This window comes from Suricata suricatta, chromosome 2 (genome assembly GCF_006229205.1).
Source record: "Suricata suricatta isolate VVHF042 chromosome 2, meerkat_22Aug2017_6uvM2_HiC, whole genome shotgun sequence".
Taxonomy (NCBI): Eukaryota; Metazoa; Chordata; class Mammalia; order Carnivora; family Herpestidae; genus Suricata; species Suricata suricatta.
Window position 1 is genome coordinate 42800786 of NC_043701.1, and position 23206 is coordinate 42823991.

The 23206-nt window shown below is 38.7% G+C and overlaps 1 protein-coding gene across 1 annotated transcript in view; it reads right to left on the reverse strand.

The window, feature by feature from the left end:
• Window positions 1-23206, reverse strand: part of BBS9 (Bardet-Biedl syndrome 9) — a 445423-nt gene that overhangs the window by 86185 nt on the left and 336032 nt on the right. The window contains exon 20 of the mRNA XM_029925279.1: window positions 9054-9236. Coding sequence (XP_029781139.1) covers window positions 9054-9236 — 183 coding nt within the window. The remainder of the gene's footprint in view (window positions 1-9053; window positions 9237-23206) is intronic.

Consider the following 23206-nt stretch of genomic DNA (forward strand, 5'->3'; position numbering starts at 1 on the left):
GAAGGACAGTGAGCCTCTGGTTCCAAACACCTCTGAACTGGCGGATTGCTCACCCTACGCAAACTGTGTTTTCCATCAAACTCTGGGCATGCCTTCCTGAGAAAGGCACTGGAGAGCCAAGTTCACTCCCTTTCTTAATCTCATGTTCATGCTCTGTACCATTTGTTTACTGGTTCAGTAGGAATATAAAGTGAAAGCAAGCTGAAATATAATCCAAATAGCCATTCTCAAATCTCTGCAAAGCAGAGCCAGTCCTTGGGGTCTTGTCTAGTTCACCACTGTACAGATAAGAGAACTAGTGCTTAGAGAGTTCCATAATTTGCTTAAGGATGTAGAACAGTTAAGTATTTGCAGAAAAAAAAAAGATTTGAACCCTACTGTGACATAATGTTCTATTCAACTGATATATCACAGTATGTATTGTCCATCTATTAGCATTTAGGTTGCTTTCAGTGTTTCATAATTATAAAAATAAACCAATGGATTTTCATTTACTACTTTCAGGGCATTAACTTAGATTAGTGGTGCCAGGTGTTAGATTCATTTTATGACCTACCTTATCCTAGAGGACCCTCTGGAAAGTCTATAGTAGAAATAGGTGGGTATGTCTATTTTACTACACATCTGTCAGCACTATTTATTACTAAATTTGACTAAATCAATATAGGTAAGGCATACCTAATGTTTTCACTTGCATATATTCATCACTGGTAAGATTAAACATTTTTGTGTTTACGGGTTTAAATTACAGGACATGTGAATGAATATATGTATAAATAAATACATGTGTGGTGGTCTAGCTATCAATTTATCTACATCTTTTACCATCCATATAGGAGTGCTCAAGTTTCACTCTTGCAGAATCCCAAAATATTTGAAGTTGCTTTGCAAAACAGGGGGTGTTGCAAAATAAAAGGAGAATGCTTCTTTTTCTAATAAAAGTATGCAGTTATTGGAGAAGAATCTGTAAATGTGTGGAATGCTATGAAAATAAATGGGTTATTGAGCAATCTCTAAATATTTATATCCAACTATATGCTTTATTTAATCTTCAATTCTGTGGGGATATAGAAGAATCTGTCCCTAAACTTATTAGAATACAAGACAAGCACATTGACAATTTCAGAATACATAATAATGAGAGCTAAATTATGTCACACCCCCAAGTGAAATTCACAAGAGAATGTAAGCCAGAATAAATAAGGAGGGAATGAGAATTGATCCGCTTCTTAATGAGGGTGAATAGAGGGGTAAACAGAGGATATTATGTTAGATGAAGAAAAAAGCACTCTTAGCCCTGACATGCTGGAAAGAAGTTTTGTACCCATGGTAAGTCAGATTTCCCAGAATGAGGCAGGAAAGCTGGGGAGTCACAGAAACTGAGTTTCAGAAAGAAGATATGGTGGTATAAGTGACTGAAAGTCCCGAATGCCTGGCACTGTAGTCCAAACTGAACCAGGAGCAGAGGCCACAGAGAGCATGTAAGCAGATGTGTGACCAGAGAGCACAGGGCTGAGTCTAGCAGTGATGTGCAGGCGTACCAAAGCAGAGACATGGGCAGAAAAGCTACTACAAATGCCACCACAGAAAGCCAGGTAGAATAACCAGGATGCAAGCCAAAGGGGTTTCTGAGGAACATTTCCAAATGAACAACAGCAGTCCAGAGTGATCGAGACTGAACGTGGGGCAGATCTGTGTGTGGTTACAGCACGCAGGGAGCACTGATTTTAGAGGAAAGAGTCCACAATTTCCACAAGTACATTTCAAAAAGAGTGTAATGTCCCAGACATGTCAAGATCATCTCTTTATCATCAGTAGACTCAAACTAAGTTGGGTAAAGGTATTTTAAGGAAATTACATTACTGTAAATACACTTCTTGCCAAGAATCAAATTGGTGGGTGTTATCAGGATGATGATGATCATTATTTTTCTCACTATGGTTGTGTGAATTTTACTTATTTGGTCACTTATATTTAAACCATACATTGCTTCACAAAGGTTTTGGGATGATATATAGTGAGAGTAAGGCTTCAATTAATCAATTCTTTGTTCATTTACTTAGTCTCTCTACTCTTGAATGCATAAATAATATTAAAGGTATTCATTAAATTACTGTTTCATATTTGAAATACTTAAAGGAAGTTTAAAAGATTAAACATCATCACTTGTATAATGTATTCTACTTGGCTCCTATTCTGATGTATTTCAATTTTTAAAACAGCAAGCAAGTCATCAGAAAGGCTCTGAGGTACGCATTACTCCACACGGGTGAAGTAGAAAACTATACCACTGCATAACACCAGGTGCATGTAACTAGCAACAACACAGAGTATGTGGCCACTGTGAACATGAAACGAATTCTTTTATGTTGATCTTTTTGGCTAAGATCAAGGGGATTACCAAAATATTTACTTTCTCCACTATGTTCCCATAGACATTTATAATTGTGATGATACTTCAACAGTCTTAAAGGCAGACTTGATAGTGACACCAGACTTCCTCCTTTTGTCTGCCTTTTAAGAAAAGGTCATTAATAACAGCAATGATTAGCCATCTCAGTCATCACTCAATCCAGACAGGAGGCACAATGGTCCTTACATCAAATCTGACCTGTGACGTAGAAGCCTTCAAGCCTTGTAAATGAGGCTTGATAAGTCCCTCCACACAATAGGATTTCCTATTATAAACATCTGTTTTCTCACATCAACCACGTTGAGCATGTTAAAAATAAGTTTCTCTTTCCATATCAGCTTGTAAAAGGAATAATCAATCAAAAGTGAGGCTGAAGGTCCAAATCTCCTTCCCCCACTGATGTAAATTTCCACCGTAACTTTCTCAGGGGATCTGGAGGTTCAATGCTAGGGAAGGTAACTGTAAACTCTTAAGAACACAATACAGCTTTTCTTTTTCAAATAGTAGATAATATCTACTAAAGATATTAAATGCACTTGGAAAGAAAAGAAAAAGTAAGGCAAAATGCTATGCAACGGGCCAATATTCCTTCCGAATCTAAGACTGTAGAGTCAGCCCTCCAAACCAGGGCTCTGTTGCTCTTTTCCTTAGAGATTCCTCTGGAGTCAGGTGGAACATAAATGAACATTTATAGCAGAAGTCCGATAAAGTCCATTTGGAAATAACAATATTGGCCCTACTTGCCTTCTTGCCATCTTCTAGAATCTTAGAAGATTTGCCATCCTAAAGAATCTCAGTCATCAAAGCTGTTTGCTAAAAAAAAAAAAAAAAATGAGAAGCAGATCTCTACAGGGTTTAAGAAGGGCAAAGAGGACTGATCCATATACCAACTGCAAGGGATAGTGACTACCTCAAATTCTATACGCAGAAGGATTCTGAGGTCATGTGCAGGCTCACCAAGAAGGAATATGTGAATGATTATAATGTCTACCAAGGTCACATGAAGGGGGAGTAGCAGCACTTCTGCCAGCTTATTGCTTCCCTTTTATGTAGATGCATTCATTTCCCTAGAGAAAGTCTGGTTATTATACATGTGACCAGGCTGAAGATGCCAGAATACCAGAAATAAGGGCTGCTGGAGCAAACACCATGACCTAACTGAATGTCAGTGTCCTACCCTGTTTCATTAATTTGCTAAAATTAAGTTGTTTAACCCAATTGACAAAACCTTTTCTCTAATGATGGAGAGTACTATGCAATAGAATGTACTGCAATGAAGGAAATGTTCTTTTCTAGGTTTATTCACTTATTTTGAGAAAGAAAAAGAGAATGGGGGAAGAGAAGAGAAAAAAGAGAGAATCCCACGCAGGCTACACACTGTCAATGCAGAGCTCAACGTGGGGCTCAAACTCACACTGTAAAATCATAACCTGAGCCAAAATCAAGAGTAGGATGCTTAACTGACTGAGCCGACCAGGAGCCCCTGAGAATGTTCTATATTTGAACTTTCCAAGGTGGCTACTGAGCAGTTGAAATGTAGCCAGTGAAATCGAGGAACTGAAATTTTAATTTTATTTCACTTTGTTTAATTTCGATTTAAATGGCCACATACGGCAAGTGGCTACCAAACCAGACAGCCAGTTTATGGCTGACTGTAACAAGAATATGTCTGCTCACAATGTTGAAGTAAATCCACAGAGGATAGGATCCAACTCTGTTTTGTTTATTGAAATAAGCCAAGAACATAGAACACTGCCTGAAATATAGTTGGTACTTAATAAATATTTACTGAATGCAAAAATGACTGGATGAAAAGATTTTAAACCAATCTTGAGGTATGTGGAGTTTTGCAGCTTTTGACTTTTGTATAACATCATCATGAGAGAGGTGTATGTATTATCACAATTAAACACTTTCTCGGGGGTGCCTGGGTGGCTCAGTTGGTTAAGTGTCTAACTTTGGCTCAGGTCATGATCTTACAGTTTGTGAGGTCGAGCCCCACGTTGGGCTGTGTGCTGACAGCTCAGAGCCTGAAGCCTCCTTCAGATTCTGTGTCTCCCCCGCTCTCTGCCCCTCCCATGCTCATGCTCTGTCTCTCTCTCTCAATAATAAAAATGTTTAAAAAAATTTAAAAGTAAAATAAAAACACTCTCTCAGACTCAAACTGAGTGACCTAAGTAGAGACTGTATTTCCCATAGAGCTTCAAATAGATAAAGGGTCAGTAGATGCATATTTAAATTCTGTATTGCAAATACTCTAAAATCCTCAGCCCCTAAACTGAAAAGTAAGAAAACAGTTCGTTTTAGAATTGCCCCATCAGGTACACTGATAGAACACATTATTTGGCGCAAAATTTCTCCCTCACAGGAAGATGGTAGAGACAATACTATATTTATTATCAAATTCACTGATGGAACTGAGTTTAACAGCTCTTTTTAGAGATGCCAAAAAGAACAGTTAATATTTTTATTAAAGTGAAGGTAAGTATCCCTACAAAAACACATTTGGCACATAGAACTTTCAGTACCTTGGAAAAGTCACATGTAATAGTCTGCAATACCAGCATTTATTTGCCCCCAAATAGTAATGAGAAGTGACAAAAATAGAAAAGCATTTAAGAAACAGATCAAAGAAAACAATAATAAATTCTGATCCAAATGAGATGGCATCTAAAAAAAAATACTGATAAAATAGTGTGAAGAACATTACTTTTCACTAGGAATAATAAATTCTAAATATTTTTGCTTTGTGAACCTGGTGCCAGTCAGAAAATAATCCAGAGTGAAGGGTGGCATTTAGCACATGGCACCTAGATAACAACACAACAAGCCACTGTGCAGTGCTACGCGGAACATGAATAAAACATCTTCTGAGCACTTTCTTCCCCCTCTCAGTACTTGTGGGGACATCTGACCTTGAACTGAGCGTCTCTTCTGAAAATGCTGTCCACATGTCTGAAGTTCTTCCCCTCACACATGGATTCTGCCATCCACTTCCAACCAAACCATCTAAATTACATTCAGATTTTTGTGGTATCATAATAACTTCAATATGGGATATATTTTCAACATTCTGGTCAGAGACTCCTTTCTTCCCCGCCTTACCCTCCTTCCAAGTTATTTCAGGTTTGCATATTTCATTTTCACATCTCAGCGGGACACCCATCACATAACATTTATTTGTGAGGTCTAAAGGCATAATGTAGGGGATTGTGAACTAGCATGTCAAAACCACATACTGCATGCATACGTCTTAAAGAATGAAAAAGGATTCCTTTTTTTCTCAAGATATATAAGCTGTCTCAACAGTATAGGTCCAAAGTGAATACCAAAACCTAATTAAAGATGAAGAGCACAACAAGCAGTATTAAAATGTCTTTTTGGATTCATTGTTCTCCAAGTTATATTTTTATCAAATGCCCTGTCTCCTTAATGGCTTCTATAGGCATAATGAGTACACACACCTTTTATCTCGCCAAATTCAGAAGAAAGTTGAAAGAGTTTTCTCCTACATATTTTGGGAGATGTGACAGCAGAGAACACAGTGGAAGGACAGAAAGGAGTTTTTAGAAGGTGCCCTGTCCATTCACCTGCCTGCAGGGATGAACATACTACTCCCAGCAGAAGGAGGCTGTTTCTAAAGATCTCTAGAGTCAGAAATTCCACAATCTATCTGGGGACTCAATCCCTAAATTTGAGAACCTTTGTTTCAAAGAAATTCTTACCCTGGATCTAACCACGCTTCATGGCCACCTTCAGGAGCATGTGGGCTATGTGGTCACGCAGGGCCCCACGTTCAGAAAGGCCCCACACTTGATTTAACGTTTTGCCATTACCATCTTGAAATTCCTTTTTCTTTCTTTCTTTCTTTTTTTTTTGAGAGAGAAGGAGAAGGTGCTAGTGAGAAACAGGCAGAGAGAGAAAGAGAGAAAAGTGGGGCTCACCCTAACTGGGGCTCGTGTTCACCCAAAGCCGGGCTCGAGCTTACCTGATGTGGGACTCGAATTCATGAACTGTGAGACTGTGACCTGAACTGTGAGATCATGACCTGCACCAAAGTCAGATCCTTAACAACTGAGCCACACAGGCATCCCTGAAATTCTTAATAACGTTATCTTGCCCTTGTGTTCTGTAAGTGATGTCTAATGGAACAGTGAAGCATGTGTGGGAAGGGAAGATGTGCAGTCCGTGTTCCTTCTCCCTTTCTGCCACATAACTTAGCATTCTATGGCCTCAGAAGGAGTGGGAGGCAAGAAGACTCAAAGCAAGTGCAAGGAAGACATGTTATATCTAGACTGATTAAGTGGGGGCACTGACAGTGCTTTAAGGTGTTTTCATTTGCACCAAAACTTGTTTTGAACGAATAAAGGCAGCAAAAAGATTCAAAGAAACAGGAACGACTAAGGAAGTCCATTATACCTGTTACTTCCCTGTATTACCCCATTACTTACACTGAAAATGGTAACAGAAGGAAAGGGATATAGAGTAACACAGAGCTCCTTTTCCTTTCTTTCCTTCCTTACTCATCAGTAAGCTGAAAGTGGAGAGTGTTGGTAGATGTGTGCATATCAAGAAAAGAAGTAAAAGCAGTTAATTCTGTGCAGTGATTCACAGTTCGGTAAGAACAGAATACATATGCATGTATGAGCTACAAATATGAATTATATAATTTTGGCAATTCTGCATATGGGTTCAATGCTCACTGGCATTGCACATTCTGAAGATTCATGGTAAAAACCAAGCTAATAACTTAAATTTTTTATTTATCTTCATTTAGAATAGCATAAAATAGCAAACAAAACCATCATAATGAGACTGCAGAAAGAAAAAAGCTTTGTTTTAGAACCTGTTTTAACAACATTTTGGGTATTTTTCTGCTTTTCTGAACAGAAAAAGTTTCATTTTGCTCTGGGCCCTGTAAATTACACAGCTGGCCCTGCCCTGCTTTCCCATGCTCCAGATTATATCTGCTACATCGGTTCTGCCAAGTCACCTCCTGTTAGTTTTCACCCTTTCTCTAGTCACTCAACAAATACTGACTGTGCAATGGTCAGGTATTGTGCCAGATGCGGTAAACATAAAAATGAGTAAGATATAATTCACTCTATTCCATTATCTCACTTAATTCTTATTCAACTTGGGTAGGACCTATTATTGTTTCCAGCTTGGAACTACATAAGGAGAGAGTTAGAACAGCTAGAAAACCTGACCAGAAGGACTTTATCATCGAGTGGTGGAACCAGGAACTGAGGCCACCCAAGTCTTTCTGACTACTAAATCTGAGTTCACAGCTATCCTTCTTACTAATTGTATTCTTTGTTTTCTGTTATTACAATGTCCACAGTTCTGGCTTCTCAAATATCAATTTTAGCAGTAATTTCATTTTATGAATCTAAAAAAAGTGTACTCTAAATTTTTTCCAACTTATTTATTAGTGTTTTGTTTAGGATGTAAAATATAGCTTTTTTTTTTTCATCTGACAATCCTTTGACTCAATTGTAGAAAATTACATTCAATGGACAAAGTCTACGATTTTCAAAATCTTATTCATGACTTTGTTTGCTAAAATACAGTGTATGGGAAAATAAACAAACAAACAAACAAAACACATGTGCATTGAAAGCAGCCAGACCTGGGCCCAAATCCTGGCTCTATACCCACTAGTTTCCAAAAGGTACTTAAATCTCTATGCCTAAATTTTCTCATATGTTAAATGGAGATGAAAACAGTACCTTAACAACCTTCTAGGGCCATGTTTAAGGTTAAATGAGATAATCCTTGTGGAACACTTAAAATATCACCTGGTGCTCACCTAGTAAGTACTCAGAAATGTTGGTTTTAGTACTATTATTTTTAGTCCTATGTTCTCATGGCTATGTTTGAAATGACTTTTTTCGTGAAATGGTTTCCTCCAATACAAAAAAAAAGTCCAAGAGTCTCTAATTTCCAAGAAGTGTATTATCTCTTTGTAAACAAAAGCATGCAAAAAGCTCCCCCATGATGACACCTGGTAATCATACAATTTGAGGGATCTGAGATGTTTTTATTAATACAACCTTTCACCAAAATTCCAAACATGAACTCTCATCTTCCCCCCTTTGGTTCTAAACTGCCTATTCAAAGGGTCAAGAGTAAAAAAGCTTATACACGCTGTATTCAGAGCTATATAAATGTAACGAAATATTCCTGTCACTTGGCAAGGCTATCTCAGTTCTCCCTAACCCCTGAAGTGACACTTAAATTTAAGAACACTGAGCAAATTAAAATGGCTGAACTGTTTTCTCTGGTGGAAAAGGAAAGGATTAGCTAATCTGAAGGTCTACTGCCATCACTCAGGCAGTCAAATGACTATTTCCCTGGCTTCTAAGTGATTGAGGAGCACATAAAAAATAGACTGATCACCACATAAAAATGGACTATACACCTATTTTTAAAATAGCTCTTTAAAAAAAGAGGGCTTTTATTTGACATTTTTATTATGATTTAAAGAAAAGGAAAACAGGATCTGGGTCTAAAAAAAAAAAAAAAAAAAGCCTCCATCTGATACCTTAGAAAACATGACAGCCATGTGATACCTTCCTAAAACCACAATCTTTTCAATAATGATGGTTGTTACCACTGCAGAGTTGAGGGTCCTTACCAGTTCTTGAGTGTCCTGCTGCACAGGCAGAAACGCTGCTTCCAGAATCGCGATCTGGTCGGTGCTAAGCTTCTGCCACAGCCCGATCAGCAGAATCACCAGATGGGTGGCACTTTTCAGCTTGGTGAATGACTGGAACAGACTGTCTTGGTTTTCCTCCACTGCATCTGCTAGAGCGATTACCTGCAGAAATGACCAACTTCAGTTAGGGATAATTTCACAACCCTTGAGCCCTCAACAAATTACATTTGGCACACTTGTGTTTTTCTTTAAAATAACTTGATGAACTTTGTCTTCCACAAACACAAGCTATGTTGAGTAATAAAATAGTTATCATTCATCTGTTCTCTTCCTTCTTTTACAACAAAGTACCTAACATAATTCCAAATCCATATGGCCAGATGATGAAAATATCCATGAAATCAGCTTAACGGGGACATTGTTCTGTGCCTGGTTCACCATCAATTGACCTTCTACAATATATGATAATATAAGTTACCTCTAATGTAGTTATTATAGTCTTTATTACAAGCTAGAGATGGATCAATTAAAGAAATATCAAAATAACCACATTTGCCATGTAATTTAAAATAATGGTTTCATTACATCCTTTTTTCAGAACATCATTATCCACCTCTGATTATTATTCTTTATATGCTACATGCTGTTGAGATATCCAGTATTTCTTTATTATATCCAAAAGGCTGATAATGTTCAAACATTTGACCAATTGAGTAATGTCATTTTTAGAACAAATGTCAGCACCAGCCCACAGGGATCTGAATGAAAAAAAAAGAAAAAACTGTTCAGGGTGTGTTAGCTTTACAATGCCAAATCTACTTAGGATAAAACTGGCAGGAACAGAATTTACTTTTTTTTTTCATCCTTTTGAATAATTCTGTGGAAAAAAGAACTAAAGCAACAATTGAAGGGAACATCCAAGACTTCCCATTGGTGTTTTATTTTAATGTCTTGGTGAATTTTGTGCTCATTAAAAGTAATGAACTGACTGGCCCAGAGGCTCAAGGCGTCTGACAGCCCCCAGACCAGGAGTAGGAAAAGCCAGGGCAATGTGGACTCCTTCCTGACCGTCCTGCCAGCTTGAGGGACTAGAGCTCAGGGGACTTTCACAACTCTAGTGCAGATGAACCATTTGGTGATCTTTCATGGCTTATTGACACTGGCCCAAAGGGCTTCTTAAAAAATCATCATTCAAACAAGTAAGAGTTTACAGCTGTGTGGTCTCCCAAATTCCATGTAGCAACAGGGGCTGCTGGGGGACAGTCCTCAGAGTGTCTGGAAGACACTGGAAAAGAGATGCAGGTTAGGAAAAGACAAAGCTACTGAAGGTCTTTGCCTGACACTGCCAGGCAGACTGTGATTCTCTGGCATTTGGTTGAGGGCTTGCAAGAGTTATAAAAGGCAATTACAACTCACACTCAGCTCTCCAGAAAGCCCTGGGAGTTTGGACCAAGGTCAGCATTATAATAAAGTGCACTGCTTACTAGGTACCTAGTACTGTGCTGCTTTCTTTCCATAGGTGTTCAAAAAAGTATATAATACCTTTTAGCCCATAAGGATGTTATAATTTTTTGGACAGGAAACATACATACACAACCAATTAGTGGAAAGAAACATTACTGTAATAATGTCTTAATTGTGCAGGACAGAAAATAAAAGTAAAAGAAGTTCGCAAAGGGACAGATTACTATGGGCCAGAGTTAATATCCCTGGGGCCTCTTTTACTCAAATGAGGCTTGGAACTCATCCCTTCCCTATTACTTCAAGAACTCTCCTCTAAGAGACAGAGGCCACTTTCCATAAACCAAAACACCTGGAATCATCTGCTTCTTCCCCCAGCTTCACCATGATTACAAGGGACTCCTGTTAAAGTCTACATTTATATTCTTTTCTTCCTGTGAGTGTTACCAATTAAGCCTCATTGTGGGGACCATCATTTATGACACAGATGCTTATTGTCAATAAGCCCAAATCATTCAAAGATCAAGGTCATAAACACCTCCTGAGTGCCAGTATATGCAAGAATTTGCAGATAGCACTCTAGGGAATTCAATGGTGACAGATCTCATCTCTACCTTCAGAGAGCTAATAATGGAAAAAGGAAAAGACGTCAGAGGCGAGTGTCAACGCTGTAGGGGAGACCCTATGAACTATAAGGGAGAATGCCATTAATTTTATAATTAGTAGGTTAACAGTAATCCCTGTAATTAAGTGAGCAGAGACTGCATGCCAAACATTCTACTGGGCCATACAGGTGTCGGGCCTCCAGTCCCCACACACCCACCTCGCTGGCATGGTCTCGGTCTTACAGACGAGGCCTCGAGCCCCAGCAGATGGAAGACACCCGCCCAGCACTGTGCACAGGGGTGCAAACGGTGCCTGTGCTTTGAAGGGCTCCATGCTTGGTTTAATGCCATGCAGACTCTGTCTTAAAATTCTTAATAATTTTATTTTTGAACTTGTGTTTTATAGGTGAAGTTGATGAAGGGGTAACAGAAGATACACATGAGCAGAGGAGATATGCTCATTAACTCACAGAGTTAAATGCTCTTATATTTACATTTAAAACTGACATTGCATAGTATAAAGATTAATGGTAAAATTCATGCTAACAATCTTAACTTTTCCATACCTTGGAATAATATGGAAATAGAAAATAAAAACACGATGAGAAAGTGTGAGAGACTACTGAGGAAAGGAAAAAGCTTTATATTTTAGTGGCTATTTTTCAGCACTTTCTTCATGCCTTTTAACAAGGGCCCTGCATTTTCACTTTGCACTGGGAAGCACAAATTAAGCGGGCAGCTTGACCATCACTTAGCAAGTGAGAGACCAGGAGCCACACTTTGGAGTCTCTCACTCCAAAGCCTGTGTGCAACCTGAAGCACCTGCCAGGCTCAGAGAAAGGTTTAACTCTTACTGAGTCTGGAGAACTTCACAAAGGAAGAGGAGGCAGCGGTCTGCGGGAACTGAGTTGGCCAGCCCCTGCAGGCTCTGGAGAAGGGACAGCCTGTCCTGTGTTCCATTCTGTGTGCCAGCTGTTAAACACGACCATTACTTAAAACTTAAGTTACGTAAACTTAAAATTAAATAAATTACACCGAAACAAAGGTGATAAAGACTCAGAACGCATTACTTCTTAATTAGTTCACTATTATCTAAGCCCTTGAGGTCATTTAGGCTCTGGATGTTGGAGATGCTCTGCAATGGTGGGCTACTGCCCATTTCTTCCCAACTTCACGTTCAGTGACCTCACGTTGGTCACCTGAAATCCACCATGGTGGAAGTATTTACAACATGAACATCAACAAATGTTACAGAGCCAGGCCTCCTCCCAACCCACCTCCTTTCCGGAGAACCAGTTGTTACATATTTACCAGTGTGCCACTGAGAAGAGGTACCTGAAATTCATCCTAAAGATATTGGGTAAGGGGGGTTTAAAAGTACAGGAAAAATTTGAGCAAATGTATTAAAGCAGAAAAGCAGAGGCTGCTTGTTTAGGAAGAAGCAAATATTCCAGTTTGGGAACAGCATTTGATGAGACAAAAAAAGGTCATCTGGGCAACTGCTGAAGAGGAAGCAGAATGTCAAGGCGAAGAGCGCGCACGTAACACTCTAGGTACTGGGTGGCCACGGAGTACTCTGAGCTGCGGCCGTTACCTGATGGAAGCCGCACTCAAAGCCGCCATCTATCACAGTAAACATGTGCGCATTTGCTGGGACTTAAGTGAGGCTTTAACGCACGTTCCTCACTATCAAGGGAAAATTCTTACTAAGTGTAACAGCATGTCAGTTCGCAGACCCACCCAACTTGCTAAACACAGCTGTGGTAGAAGAATGACTTCTCAGTGAGACAGCAGCCCAAGCCACAGGATCTTTCCTAAGCAAGGCCCAAAATACATCAATCCAGGAGAAGCATCACTTCTCTAAGTTTTGGTCTCGCTGGTTATACTTCTGTGCCATTGTGGAAAGTCTGCTATCCCCAAATGGTCACAGAAATTGGAAAGAAATGGGATAAACAATTCCTTATGTAAATTACCCCCAAGGAAAACCTTCCTGACCTACTGGCCAGCATGAAATACTAAACAGATCTCCATGTTCTCAATTTAGTTTTACACGTAACAGCCAAGTTTACTTTGTTCTCCGTGAGAGCCAAATGAATTTAGCAGAATTAACATAGTTAAAAAAAAAAAAAAGGCTGGAAAAACTAGACCCATCAAGATTTAGATCAGTCCCAACAAGGCCTCGAGGATCTTGCTGTTCACCTGGAAATGCAAAATGAGGCCAACCAGCTGCTAGGGCTTGAATCTGAAGAAGTGTGATTTTTTCAGAGCTCATCACTGGCTGTGCAAGATGTGTGTTCCCTAGTGTTCAACAGAACTACAGAAAGGGAGGGGTTTAGGAAACAATAAATGCTAACGGTTTCAGGCACAAATGTGTTGATAGCCTTTGTTTGGCTTTTTCAAATTGAAGGTTTCCAAATAAAATGGAGACCCCAAAGGACATCTATGTCCAACTGCCATATCAGTTGATGCCAAAGTAATGAGGCAGAGGCCCAGGGAGCTGCTTGCAGGAAAATGCTCAACTCATAAAGTGAGTGTGAAATTAATCCCAAATACTTCCAGCTGCCAAGATAGGCTCTAAAATTGGTTACAGGAAAGCAGCAGCAGCAACAGCAGAGTAGACATGAATCATACTATGTGAACACAGACATGTCCAATTTCTTCACCTAAACTCACCATCGAATCTGCCTCCAAATCTCATGTGTGGCACACAGAACCCCATTACACTGCTGTTTAGATGACATTTACCGAGCCCCTGCTGCGGGCCAGGCACTGTGCTAGTACTGTCATATCCAGATTATCACTTGGTCCTCATGACTGCCCTCTGAAGTAAGAACTGTTGACCCCTGCAGCCCCCATTTCCAGATGAGGAAACAGAAGCTTAGTGCTCAGAGGAGCTTAGTGCTGAACTAGAGCAGAGAAGGACCAGGATTCTAATCCTGCCTCCTGATTGCTCACTGAGTGCTCCTTCCTTCATGATGGTACACATACATACAGTAGAACCCTTAAAATAATCCAATGGGTTTTTATCTTGATAATCAAACAAAGATACTAAGGAAAAACACTACTAATATATTACATCCATAACAGGCATAGGTGCTTTAGTGAAACTCCCCCATTGTTGGGGATGAGGTCAATTCAAATTGAAATTTTCAGGCTGGTTTCTGACCAAAGTTACAGTATAAAGGAAATGAGCTCATAATTTGTAAAGGTTGGAAAGTTTTTTCTCAAAAAAATTGAATTGGAGGGGCACCTGGGTGGCTCCATCAGTTGAGCATCTGACTCTTAATTTCAGTTCAGGTCATGATCTCATAGCACAGAGCCTGTTTGGGATTCTCTCTCTCCCTCTCCTACTGCCCCTTCCTGGCTTGTGCTCTTTCTCTCTCTCTCCCATAAGAAATAAACATTAAAAATAATTTTTAATTGTATTAGTTTCCATATAGCTCAAAATTATGAAGACCTTAGAAGTTAGCTATATCCTATGCCTGCTCCTTTAGTGAAGCTACTGTTTAAAAAGGATGATTCATGGGGGCACCTGGGTGGCTCAGTCGGTTAAGCATCCAACTTCAGCTCAGGTCATGATCTTGCAGTCCATGAATTCCAGTCTTACGATGTGCTCTATGCTGACAGTTCAGAGCCTGGACCCTGATTCAGATTCTGTGTCTCCCCCTCTCTCTGTCCCTCCCCCATCTCCCTCTCTCTCTCAAAAAAGTAAATAAAAGATTGAAAACAAATTTTTAAAAAATAAATCAAATAATTAAAAAGGACCATTCATTTATTTTCTACAAATCTCAGACTACAATGTTTTCAGTGGTCTAAGAAATTGATGTTATGCGATAATTGTCAACGTTTACTGAGGGCATTCTAGGAGCCAAGCACTGTGCTAATCTTCCTACAGGGATTAACTCATTTTCTTCTCAAAACAGTTCTACGAGATAGACATTATTATTGCCCATATTTAAAAATAAGGAGACAGAAATACAGAAAGGGTCAGTTAGCCAGCAGCAGAACCAGAATTCATAACCACGCAATCTGATCCAAGAAATGTCACCAAGTAACAGTACCTACATTAATTTCCTGCCTGCACATCAATTTCATCATAGGCAAAATGTGGTACAAATTCTATCAGAAGCTTCCCAATGGGAGGTTTCAGCTTTACTGACCTTCTAATACCCCAAATGAATTGAGATGGGTTTATTTTAATAAAAGTCCAGTGTGAATGAATGAATTAAGAAAATGGAGAGCTTGTACATCCCCAAGGGCTGAATGCAATAGGCCATGCAATGCACTGACCTCCCTACCAAGCAGCTTTAAGTCAGTGATCAATGCACTTCCCTTTTCTGGGCTCTAGTTTCATCACCTTTCAAATGCAGGCATGAAAGACAGGATTACTAGCATCCAACATAGCTGTGTCAAATTTTAAAACTTAAATTCCTGGGGCACCTGGGTTGCTCAGTTGGTCAAGCATCCGACTTCAGCTCAGGTCATGATCTCATGATTCATGGGTTTGAGCCCTGCATCGGGCTCTATGCTGACAGCTAGCTCAGAGCCTGGAGCCTGTCTTCAGATTCTGTGTCTCCTTCTCTCTCTGCCCCTCCCCTGCTCATACTGTCTCTCTCTCTCTCTCTCAAAAATAAATAAAATATTAAAATTTAAAAAAAACTTAAATTCCTTTTGGATGATATGTGGTTTTGAATGATCCACACCACTTCCCCTCTGCACACACCCTGTGTTTCTCATTTAATGTTTATTGATTTTGGAGATTTTATCTCTAAAATGGCAGTAAGAATATTTTCTTTGGCTAATTCATAGGATTATGAGAATTAAATGAAAGAGGTAAAAAGATAGACAATACCAAGTGTTGGCAAGGATGCGGAGAAATTGGAACACCTCAAACATTGTGAGTTGGTAATGTCGTCTGGTAGCTGCTTTGGAAACGGATTGGCGGTTCCTCAGAAAGGTAGACCTGAGTTACTATAGGAGGCAGCAATTACAATCCTAGGTTTCTACCCCAGATTAAGGATTAAGGATTATGTCTACTCAAAAACTTGTTCACAAATATTTATGGCAGCATTATTTATAATAGCCCAAAGTAAAAACAACTCAAATGTCCATCAACTGATAAATAAATTAAATGTGGCAGATCTGTATGACAGAATATTATTCATCCAAAAAAAGAAACAGAGTATTTACACATGTTACTACATGGATGAACCTTAAAAACATTCTGCTGAGTTACAGAAGCCAGGCACAAAGGACTGCAATTGTATGATCCTATTTATATGAAATGTATGGAACAGGCAAGTCTATAAACACTGAAAACAGACTGATGGCTTCTTAGCACAAGGGCTGGGTGGTGGACAGGAGGGAATGGAAAGCAACTGCTAATGGTTGTACAACCTGGTGGATATGCTAAAAATCATTAAGTTGTACACTTTAATTGAGGGAATTATTTATATATAAACTATATCTCAATAAAGCTGTTAAAAGTACAAGTACTGTGAAGTATATAAAAGCAAAAAGTACTGTGAAGTAAAGTAAAAAGTACTGTGAAGGTATAATTCATGTAAGGTAGATAAATTAACATAAATAGAGGCAACTATTTTTAAGCAAGAATTTTGCTATGTTAATGGCTATGCCATATTGTGACTTGGGCTTAACAACATTCTGGATGATGCAATAATCAAATAAGTTTAAAGTCTATTGGATATGTGTGAATACTGGTAATGCTACTAACTAGCTGTACAACCTTGGCTAGCTATTCTAAGTCTAAACTTAGTTTTCACCTATAAAATAATACTCAATTAGATAACATCCTCTCTATTCATTCCTGATTTGTTTGGTTCCTGTTTGGTTACTATTTCTGAATATTCTACAGTTGAGGGTTCCTTTCAATGTAGTAAAATCAGGCCAATTCTACTTTTTCTGTCAGGTTAACAGTGACAATGAAAAAAGGAACCCCTTCTCTTATACTTGAGGCGTACTACTCCTGCCATCCAAGGTGAGGCAGGACAGCTGATCATGCTGCAGTGTTCTCCTGCCCTCTCTGGTACCTCAGTGTGGTCCCTTGATGGAACAATGCTCATTCGTAGTCACATTTAGTCAAATTTCAAAGGAAAATGTCATAAGACCATGCATCGAATATATACTAAAAGCCATATAAGGTTACATGTTTTGGATGCCTTTTTTTTTAGTCCTTTAGCAATTCTATTAAAATATATGCACACAGAGGTGCCTGAATGGCTCAGCTGGTTAAGCTTCTGACTCTTGGTTCCAGCTCAGGTCATGATCTCGCAGTTTCATGAATTCAAGCTGGGCGTTGGGCTCTGCACTGGCAGCACAAAGCCTGTTTGGGATTCTCTCTCTGACCTTCCCCCACTTGCACTATTACTGTCTCCCTCAAAATAAATAAATAAACTTTAAATAATAACAACCCATTTAAAAAAGTACACATGCACATTCAGCTTTGCCTGCAATGATTTGTTCTCTAAGAATCCTCTGAGGCTTGTTAATCAGGGAGCTAGATGTTCTTTTTCTTTTACACCTTATTGAAAATGCTACAAAATTTGGTGATTTAAATAAAAGGTTTATTAAGTACACTATGAGAAGGCAGAGGGAAAACAAAACTCATACTCACCCCAGAAAATCCCAGTGTAAAAAGAAAAACAGATAAGTCCCACCATGCCCTCAATCTTCTGGTACCTGGTACACAGTGGGTGTCACATAAATGCTGGCTGAATTAATGACACTCCAAATCAGTCCACCTAAAACTCCAGCAAAACTAAATTGCTTCTTAAATCCCAGACACACTCAATCAGGCATTGTCAGGTTCCCAATTTGAATGGAATCCAAGAGATGTCACATGGAAACAACATATCTACCCCAATATATCTGTCATCTACCTACAAAAACAAAAACAAATACAAAAAAACAAACCAAAAAATCCCTCTCCAGTTCACCTTTAGGCACAGCTGCCTAACACCTGGCTATAGACAGCTCTAATGACTGCTGAAATGAATTTTTTGTTCATCTGCCCTTTGGTTAGACAGGTACACTTTCAGTCTGGGGAGATTTGGAAGCAGGCAAAAAAAAGGGCATGCTTCCCACTCAGCAGTGTTATTGGTAATGGGGTTTGCTGCAGACTGGGAAAGCCCCTGAAATAAAGAAGAAGAGAAGGTTTACCATACTTAAACTTTTACTTTGGCTGAAAAGATCCAATTTGTATCCAAAAGAATTGTTCTTTTAACAGAAACAATGAAATAAGGTTCAAAACAAAAAGAGAAATGGTGTGACGATTTAAATGCCAGATAAGCATGTAAGAAGTGTTTCATTATCTATGTGCTGAACTTTAGCTAGATAAAAGAGAACCTTGGAATTTTAACTGGAAGGCATAGGAAGAGTCTAATTCTTAGCTACATTTGCTACTATGTTATTTTGTACAAATAGGATAGGGGACTGGATTACATTCTGTTGCACCTCTCACAGGATAAAACTTTAAGATTCCCCTATAATAAGTATTTAGCTGAAATTCCTAAACGAAACCCAGGTTTAGAATACATTTTTAACCACACTATCATTTGGGGGAGCTATTAAAACAACCAGGAAAATGTACCGTTTAGTAAAATATTTCAGTCACACATGATTTGTCTTCATAAAAAGAGACCTGCTAATTGGCCAAATCACCTGATGCTTTGTAACACTGAGGTATGATGGTTGTGACTCTTAGAAGTCGTGATGGTTTTACTGGTCTAGGATTATAATTTTCCTTGACACCAATCCACACTTGCCAAATGCCTTGAGAATTCATTTAAAACTTCCTTTAGAAAAACAAATTATTCCTGAGAAATTTCCTTATACTATGTACTATAGGACCCTTTTTTTCTTCTTTTTTAATGTTCTGCCCAGAAGAATATGAAAGGTAGGCAGTGCTAGAATATAGACTTTGGCTAGGACTTTTAAAACATACACCACTGATACATAAAAATATTAAATGAGAAAGACAATAAATCATTTGCAAGTGACATAGAGACAAATTTTGCTATTTCTGCAAAGTTTATTCACCAAATAGACATGTAACTTAATCAGCTGAAAGGAAACTAACGCCAATGCTTGGCTAATATAATGTTGAAAATACAACTGATCTCAAACCTGATTACTATTTTTACCTTTCCCCTACCCTCCGCTCCCCTGCTGACCAAATTTTTACCCCTTTCCATAAAATTACCTACTTAGAGCCAAGTAAAACCCCAATTTAAAAAATAATAATTAATGGAATCAAGTTGTTAAAAAAAAAAAAAAAAGAAAGAAAGAATGTTCCCTGGACCACGGTTACTCATTGAACAGATCACTGTTAAAGCTGGAATCTATGGTTGGCAAAGTCAGAGCTCGTTTTACAAACCCTGGAGAATGCCACAGTTGTCACTGTCCAAGAACAACATTCAAAAGGTCCGATCTGAATAGTTCCTAAGTTTAGAATGTTTCAGACCACATTCCTACAGGCAGACATGTCAGTAATTATGTAGCCACCCACACAGCCTTGAGTGCCATCTCTAATGAAGGCAAATGATGGATAGTTGGGTAGTTGGTTGGCTATCCTAAGAGCATTCCTTTAGCTAAGGCTTCTAATGCTAAGACACATTATTACATGTGATCAATTAAAGCATGCCGATAATCCACCCAGGAAGGCAAAAAGAGAAACTGAAGACCCCAACAGTGCTGATAATGCTGTTGACCATTTCCTTCATTCCAGAGTTTAAAAGGTGAACTTGGCATTTTCCCAAAAAAGTGAATCGTTGTTTTCTCTATGAATCTTCTTTTAAAACATTTTTAAAGGCCACTTCTCTTGAACACCTGTGGTTTGTATTTATTTTTAATAAATTACTGTACATTTATTATACTGACCTAAATTAAAAAGTCTGATAACTCAGTGGTACAAGTAAAAAAAATAAAAAAAATTTAAAAAAAAGAGTGTCCATCAAAATAGCAATTTATAGAAGCACTACTTGGGCAATGTTAATCCATCCCTACGTTCCAGGAAACAAGACTAAGGGTGATCATTTTTAAAAAGCTTCTATAGACTATGTTATTTATTCGGGTCTACCATAGGTAGTCAGTAACTAGTTTCTAAATTCATACCTTCTACAAGTATTACATTACAATGAATTAGTAAATTCATTCAAGTCTTTACCATTGAGTTATGTGATGTATGTTATAAAGCCTGTAATTTAACTTTAAAATACATCATCATAGACAAGGTCATATGATGTAATAAGCAGGTGAGTCAGTTTAAACTACACTCCAGAGCAGTATCTCAATGTCCTCATTAATGACATATGGGGTGAAATCTTTGTTGTGGGGCCTGTCCCTGCACTGTTGGAAGTCTAGCAGCACTCTGAACTGTATCAACTAGATGTGGATATATAAAAGCCCTCCTCCCACCAGCTACAGCAACCAAAGACACTGCCAAATATCTCCCTAGTGAAAAATCACCCTAATGGAGAATCCCTGCTCTAGAATCTGAGTTTGTGCACAAAACAGCTATCCTTCTGTAATTGGAAACAAAGCCCACATGTCAGAAGAGGCTGCCCTAGCACTGGGATCTCGGGTCTTCAGCAATACCAGAGACTTTGTAATTACCATAAAGAACTTCAGAAATAGGTTTTGATTGAGGAGATGAGAGGTTTGATAATCAGCATTATGGGCATAGAAATAGATTTTCTGACAAAATTAACATATCGAAATATGTGAATTGGCTGTATATTTTTGTACTCATACTCTCCTTTGAAAAGGGTATAAGAATCCAGGAAGGCACTGTGGGGATACAGTCCAAGGATGAGTCTGAATGATTCTGTGTCTTGCCTTTGTGACAGATTTCTAGCTATATGATGCCTATCATGAGGGTAGGTATATCCTGCACTGAATTATTGTCCTACCTGCTTCAAGTGAACCTTTCTAGAGAGGTGGTATTCTAGTGCCTAAAAGATGGAGTTTGAGCCTTCACCCAGCCTACAGTAGGCTGTATGAATTGTTCCATATTTATAAATGTTAATTTAAAAATTTTTTAAGTTTATTTATTTATTTTGAGAGAGAAAGAGCATGACCAGGGTAGGTGCAGAGAGAGAGAGAGGGAAAGAGAATCCAAAGCAGGCGCTGCACTCTTAAGCACAGAGCCCAACGCAGGGCTCAAACTCACAAACTGTGAGATCATGACCTGAGCCAAAATCAAGAATCAGATACTTAACTGACTGAGCCAACCAGGTGTCCTTGTGTTTTGTTTTACTACTTACTACTGTGTCCCCAATACATAGTACAGGGTCTAACACATACCCAGGATCAACAAATATCTCTTCAGCTGAACTGAAATAAATCCCATCTGTTAGGTCTTGGAAAAGTAGCATATTAGCTTAACACTACGATCTGAAGTAGAGCTAATACCTAGCATAGCAGTTGTGATGCCTAGCAAATATCACGTTTCCTTAATTCCATATACTTTGCTCATTAGGTGTCTTCATATGCACACATTCTAATGACGTACAAATCATAATGTGTCTTATCTCTGTGTTCCTTTAATGTGTTCCTGGAGAGCCTGGGTGGCTTAGAAGGTTAAGCCTCTGACTTTGGCTCAGGTCAGATCTCATGTTTGTGGGTTTGAGCCCCGTGTCAGGCTCTGTGCAGACAGCTAGCTCAGAGCCTGGAGCCTGCTTTCGGTTCTGTGTCTCCTTCTCTCTCTGCCCCTCCCCCTCTCATGCTCTGTCTCTCTCTGTATCAAAAATAAAGAAGACATTAAAAAAATTTTTTTAATGTGTTCCTAATTTAACTTTTATCTTCAAAGGTAATAAAATCAATAATGTGCCTTAAAATTAACATCTTACAATCTATTAAATATGCTTTTATTTGGTATTTTGTTTGGAATTATACCTCCCAATGCCAAGGTCTTCATCCAGTTCCCAGAGAATAACTGTTCCTAAAGTATTTCCTAGCTGCCCTTGTGGGGCACTCTCTTTTCTTTTCTTAAGCTTTTATTTAAATTCCAGTTAGTTAACGGACAGTGTAACACTGGTTTCAAGTGTACAATATGGAGATTCAACCCTTCCATACAATACCAGGTTCTCATACAACCATACTCCTTAATCCTCTGTCACCTATTTAACTATCCCCCTACTCACCTCCCCTCTGGTAACCATGAGTTGGTTCTCTATGGTTAAGAGTCATGTTTCTCTCACTCCCTCTTTTCCCATTGCTCATTTGCTTTGTTTCTCAAATTCCATCTATGACTGAAATCATATGGTATTTGTCTTTCTCTGACTTATTTCAGCACAGCATAATACTTTCTAGCCCCATCCATGTCATTGCAAGTGGCAAGATTTCATTCCCTTTATTGCTGAGTAGTATTCTGGGGTGTGTGTGTGTGTGTGTGTGTGTGTGTGTGTGTGTATGTGTGTGTTGTGTGTGTGTACATCTTTATTCATTAAACAGCTGATGGACAGTTGGGACATTTTCATAAAGGCCTCCTCATCCTTCTCCACACCTCCCAGTGGGACCTAATGCAGGCAAGCATGAGTTCTTTCTTATGATCTCCGTAACAAAATTTTGCAGTAGAATTACTCGATTCAGTCCAGCCACGATGAAACTGAGGCCCTTTCTGAAAGGTTTAAAAGACTGACTGTCCACAAGCATGCAGCCAGATTCAAACCCAAGCCTGTCTAGTTGCAAAACCCTGTTCCTCCTATTGCCACAGAACTGTGGCTCGATGGAACTAGAAAATTCACTTCTGCAATTTTTCACTAGTTTTTAAAAAATTATTTCTTATTTCTTATGATTTCAATGAAAAAATCCATTTGGGAAAGGTTATAAAGTATATTACTTATAGAAGCTAAAGTCAATTTATCCTAATAAACATTTGTAAGATAGTGATTTTTTTACAATTACAAAAGTAATTTTTAATAACTGTTTTCAAAGTGATCTTGAGCTACAAAACTAGCCAAAAAGTAGTAGTAAACATCTCTGTATGTTTCTAATACAGACTACAATTACATAAAAAGGAAAAAGATCCACAATGGTTTCAGCCCT